The 6,000-nt window shown below is 37.9% G+C and overlaps 1 protein-coding gene across 1 annotated transcript in view; it reads right to left on the bottom strand.

The window, feature by feature from the left end:
- Nucleotides 1–379: 379 nt before the first annotated feature.
- The window catches only part of LOC149785103 (one cut domain family member 2-like), a 95,441-nt gene continuing 89,820 nt past the window's right edge, over nucleotides 380–6,000 (bottom strand). Inside the window, exon 5 of the mRNA XM_089978868.1 lies at nucleotides 380–483. Within this exon, the coding sequence (XP_089834994.1) occupies nucleotides 455–483 (29 nt within the window). The 3' untranslated portion in view covers nucleotides 380–454. The remainder of the gene's footprint in view (nucleotides 484–6,000) is intronic.

Raw genomic sequence — 6,000 nt, 5'->3', positions numbered from 1 at the left:
CAATACACATAAGCTTTATTACATGTATTCTCTTAGTGTTCGCGTAAAATAATCACGTATCGCAAAATGCCATTACCATTAGAGCAATATGGTCTATAAATAGTTCTTCTGGATAAAATATGATAGGATTACGATATGGCTAAAGCCGAACATCTGTCCGACTGGCCACCGAGAAGGGGCGTCATTTTTCTCGCGTGTTCAGCACATCGTTTCCCCTTAATAGGTACAGAAATCGGATGAAAACGCCCTGCAAAAAATGTTTTTTTTTTTTTCGATTAAATTCGACTACTAGATCACAGCTTCATACAGATTTAGAAAATTTCAGGACAGAGTTCTGTGGTGAGAAAATTTATTTGCAAAGAAATACATTGTCAATACCACGAACAGCTGTCTCTTAAACTCATCCAGATGTGTTTCTTCGGAAAATCCGTCCAGTCTGTTATCCCTGAATCAATCAAACACGTATCTCTCGTTTACACGATCCTGCTTAGAAAGAATGCATGAATCAGTCATAGAATTTGCCGAAGATACGATTTCGGAACAAACATAATCGGTAAATTGACTGTTAATTGTAGCACTTTTGTTTTTTTCCGCTAACAATGGTTAAAGAAGGAAATCGCGCTGCAACTTTTTCAATCTTCATTTCTAAATACAGTCATTTAAATCTGTTTATCTCATTCATAGAGTATATTTTAATGTGTAACATATATATTGGCTTCATATCTAAGGGTCTGATTTGAAAAAAATATTGTTTTTACCGCAATAGTCACCGCCTTAATGAAAGTTGCATAAAAACTTATCTCTGATCGGTCACATGCACTGCACTGCACTCATGCACTGCATGCTTTTCATTGTATACGTGAAATGTTTTACATGTAAGATTATTGCGATGATTATATTCATCTAGACTGAGTCTTTTTCCCACAATTTTCCTGATCTCTTTGTCTCCTTTTCTTGGAACTGCGTATTCCCTTGATGCTTCTTAAACTTTTCATATCCGTTTTGACCCTTAGTTTTGCAATATGGATGGGAAAAAGTCACTACCTAATTCAACACTGAAATTACGACGAAGGTTGTGTTGGTGGGGGCGAAAAAGTTTGATAGCGCAAATAAAAAGGGAGAGTCAATTCTTGAGCTTGATATGGTACAGCGTACCAGACTAGTATATCGCTGCGAAAAGTATTTTGACTTTACAAATGGGGAAAAGGAAGATACATTTTGTATGCCATGGGTGAGATAGCTCTACTTCCCAATGGACCATTTTAAAGTAGAGGAAACAAAACATAAAAATTGCTACGTTGAAATCCGGGCAATTGTAACTTTGGATACGGAAAAAGAACAAAAAGTTGTAAAACTTCTGTAAGCTTTTTTGCATTTCAGACCTAATGGAGCTTCAACACTGACACGACATCCATATTTGAAAAAAACAAAACAAACTAACAATATAAATTAAATTACATAATATTATATAAACGATCACCACCACCACGACCACCACCCCAAAGAAGGAATAATTGCAATAATATACAATGGGAAACGGAAGTGTGACAGTTTATATTGATATCTAGCAGTGGGACATCATGCCGCAGACATGTAGTATGATGTCCCATCCAGTCACATTATCCTGACACCCGAGCAGTCCTAACACTAACCTCTTAACTCATTCAGCCCGAATCCCGCCTGTAGGCGTGATGAGGCGGTACCCTACTTCCGAGCTCTGCAGCATCAAAGTCATTTAAGATACACCAAAGTGGGTGGTATTACAAAAAAGCAGACATATATAGCTCTACAATGATACCAAATAATATGGACGTTCTAGTTGCACTACAAAATATAGAGGAAAAAACCTAATTTTTTGGACTCCAACTTTTACTCTTCTGCTCATACGCAAGCAAAATAAGCAATGGAAAACGATGTTTCTAATACAACTAGGCATTAGGCTAATGGAGATCCGTTGAAAGTCAATGTATTGGGATGTATTCAGAAAAAGCCCCCAGAATGCCTTTCCTACTGGCATTTCCGGCGAAAACAACAAAAACCTCCAGGGCCGAATGAGTTAATGCTGAGCGCCTAGCGAGGCAGCTGTTAGTACCTTTTATAAGTCTTGGGCATGACTCGGCCGGGGTTTTAACCCCACGACCTCCCGCACCCGAGGCGGACGCTTTAGCCACTAGGCCACCGGAGCAGTCGATTATACAACATGAAACAAAGTCCTAGCGAATAGAATTTGTAAAAGATGACTGCACAAATTTTATTGAAGATTATTACTCTTAGACAATTTTCAGCCATATCGCTACTAAGTCTGCTGTGTGAGAGTTTATAGTGATGTTTATCATTGGGGCATCATGTCGCATGATGTCCCACCCAGTCACATTATCATGACACCAGGCTGACAAGTCCTAACACTAAAATCTTAATGCTGAGCGACAAGAAAGGCAAGTAATCTTCGCTTTTTTTTCCCTGACATTACTAGTAGCGGAATGTCAGCGGGAAAAAGCGGAGACCTACTTGTTGGTCTACTATCGAAGCAACTGCTAGTACCATTTTTATAAGTATTTATGTATGACTCAGCCGGGTTCGAACCCGCTACCTCCCGCATCCGAAGAGGACGCTCTAACCACTTAGACCACCGGAGCGGTCACCAAAAAAAAGTAAATAATACAGTTTGTTATATATTTCATAATGAGATGTTGAAACATATCGGTGGGAGAAAAGTTATACCGCACAGCGTCGATATAAATTTCGTAATTACTGAACTAATGTCTTTTCTAATTTAAGAAAGATATCTGCCATTCTGTATGCTATTGAAAATCGGTATTTAGGTCTATTTCATTTTGCTCTCTCTCTCTCTCTCTCTCTCTCTCTCTCTCTCTCTCTCAGAATGAACAGCTCCTTAAATGTGTCAGAACTTTAGTCCCTATAGTATACATTTATTTAATCAATAAGGAGGCGCCATCGAAAAATGCGTCTTTTATGCATTTTATTAGTAGTGTCTGAACTTATTCAGATGTTGCTATTCGATACTCTATCACACACAGAGTATCGTATAGCTTGTACACTTTAGGACAAATGGACACGTTTATTGGAAAACCATAGTAATTAAATTGTTTAAGTAGCGATGATAACTCTGAGCAGTCATTACTATATTTCAAAACAATTGAGAGATCGGGCATTGATGCATGTTGACTGCAAACCGAAATCAACTGACAACTAAAAGTCGGCCGCAGCATCTGTTACCGAAATAGACTGTAAGGTTGCCAAAACCAAAAATTCACGTTTAAAAAAAAAATAAAGAAACAAACAAGTAAACTCGCAATCATTAAAATCTTGTCCTTAAATACGTTACCGTCTGTACTCACTTATAAGTTGAATCAGGACTGCAAACAACAATGATCCAGTTCTGCCGCAGCATCAAGCGCCTGCAAATCAAGATCTATGCTGTTTTTCTACTGATTACTCCAAACCAACTACACCGATCCAGATCTGCCGGTGCATTATGCGACGGCAGATCTGGTTCTGTGCAGTTTGCAGTCGGACTCGACCTATAAGCGAGTAGTGACGGTATGCTCTGCGACCTGTCCGATGTGACTGCTATGTGATGTTTCGCTTAGCCCAACAGTGTTCACTTTATCAATCCGCGCAAGAAATGTGTTACAAAATGCATATCTCTTCATTTTCGTTAGAAAACTGCCATTTGATTTACAAAATGCACAGTCTAAAACAATGATTAGCACAAGCGTAATTTGTGAAAGGCTGTCATCCTAAAATTAATGCAACTTTAAGAATGTCTTTTTATTGATATTGTAATGATGTCAAGCACTGGGGCATTATGTCGCAGACATGATGCCTCATATCCCACGCAGTCACATTATCCTGACACTATGCCGAGCGGGTCCTAACACTAACCTCTAATGATGAGCGCCAAGCGAGACAGCTGCTAATACAATTTTAATAAGTCTTTAGTATGACCATGCCGGGGTTCGAACCCGCGACCTCCCGCATTCGAGGCGGATGCTCTGGCCAAATAAGCGGTTGGTTAATTAATTCTCACTAATACGGTGCGCCGAGCCGGGACAATCCCTTCCTTCATAGACTAAAACTAACTCCCAAAAGAAGGGGCCAAGACTCAAAGCGTTGTCATTTCTGTCTACGAATTCTAAAAAAAAGTGTCATGCGAGATAAATACGACCACACTTTAAAAAAACAAATCTAGCACAAATTTTACAATACACGAAAAGGACAAAATAAATCGCTCTATGGCAGGGACAACTTAAAATCCTCAAAACGGTCGAAGAACCAGCCCAGTGGGTTTACTGTGTACTATCTGAGGATGGTAGTACAAGCATGTATTGAAACACATTTTAGGTCCGGGGACGGAACGAATGGAGATATGGCAACGAGAATCGAAATCTTACCTTCAAAAAGAAAAGTAGGACCCCATCCAAAACTACTTTTAGTTATTTTGTTAAAAATTATGTTATGTTATACTATACTATACTATACTATACTATACTATACTATACTATACTATACTATACTATACTATACTATACTATGCTATGCTATGCTATGCTATGCTATGCTATGCTATGCTATGCTATACTATACTATACTATACTATACTGTATACACGCAATACAGCTGTATAGAAACATATATGAAACCATTTTAAGCAATTAAACAAAGAATGTCTGTCTCACATTCCTAAATAATTTATCGTAGCTGAAGGTCTGGACGTCATGCACATGTATTTTTATGACTGATCTTTTCCATATTTGTCGAAGCATAACAAAAACACTGAGACGTTTTTTTCTCGCCTCTGCATCCCCCCCTTACACATACACATACACATACACAGACACAGACACACACACATACACACAAAACTCATATCAGTAGGCGATCTTATTGAAATCGAGATCTTTTACTTAATAAGGAGATCTGAAAATATGAATACATGTTCTGTTGACCTTTTGTTTCACCAATCAAACTGCAGTTATCTCACACCGTATAGCTGAAAGTGAAAAACATAATCTGGAACATACGGCTGCTTACGATAACTCTCCCTTGCAACGATTTATTTGATAGGTTACTACAAATAAGCGGACACGGAATTCCAAAGGTCAGCAGAACGTTACTTTTTATTGGTGCCTGTCAGATCTCAGTTATATAAGAATTCTTGGTTTTAATCAAATTGATATGAAAATGGTCGAGACGTAAATTTGGGGTAAAGTCCAAGCTATTGAACGTGCATGCTGAAAAAGTTCATACTTCTGTTTTGTAGCCACACCAGAGTTGCTTGCTCATTTTAACGTAAAGGTGACTGGGTAGAGGAGTGAGAACACGTACAAAAAGAGAGACAGAAAGAAATCCTGAAATCTTATGAATGGATTTTACTTTGCTACAATTCCTATCGTTCTCCTTTTTACAGGCCACTGTTTTCGTTTTATATCTCATTTAATTTAAACGAAAAACATATTCGTGATAGTTTGCTGTAAATTACTGGCATATTTTAAATCAGGGAAATGTTCGACTTTAATGATATCAGGCACGCTTGTTGGTCATGCATTCTAATTCCATAGCGAAGAAACTCTAAGTACATTACGCTGCACGAAACAACACCACATACCAGTACACAATATTCATTGTTATCTCGATTCTACTAATTATAAAAATCACGAAACTGTGATACAGACCAATCGAAATTCTGTCTCCGTCCTTTTCTTTCAAACTTATACAAATTTGATTGGACAGCTTATTTAGGCAATGTCCCTATCTTATTAATTAATTTCAGAATGGATACTAGCGGAATGTCGCGTGGCACTAATTTGGAATATCTCTAAGTGTTAACGTTTGCTAAAAAGAAAGAGACAGGGCAACGTTTTTGTGTTACGAGATCCTTTTTATATAGCTGCGGCATAACAACATTTACTTAATCCGAGAAGAATTTGTTGAAAGTTAACATATATTCAGTTTTAAAATATGGTTACAATTGTGCCT

The sequence above is a fragment of the Sinohyriopsis cumingii genome, chromosome 13 (genome assembly GCF_028554795.1).
Source record: "Sinohyriopsis cumingii isolate HCF-2022 chromosome 13, ASM2855479v2, whole genome shotgun sequence".
NCBI classification, from domain to species: domain Eukaryota; kingdom Metazoa; phylum Mollusca; class Bivalvia; order Unionida; family Unionidae; genus Sinohyriopsis; species Sinohyriopsis cumingii.
Note: the sequence above shows the minus strand (reverse complement) of the source record. Positions and strands in the feature narration are given on the sequence as shown.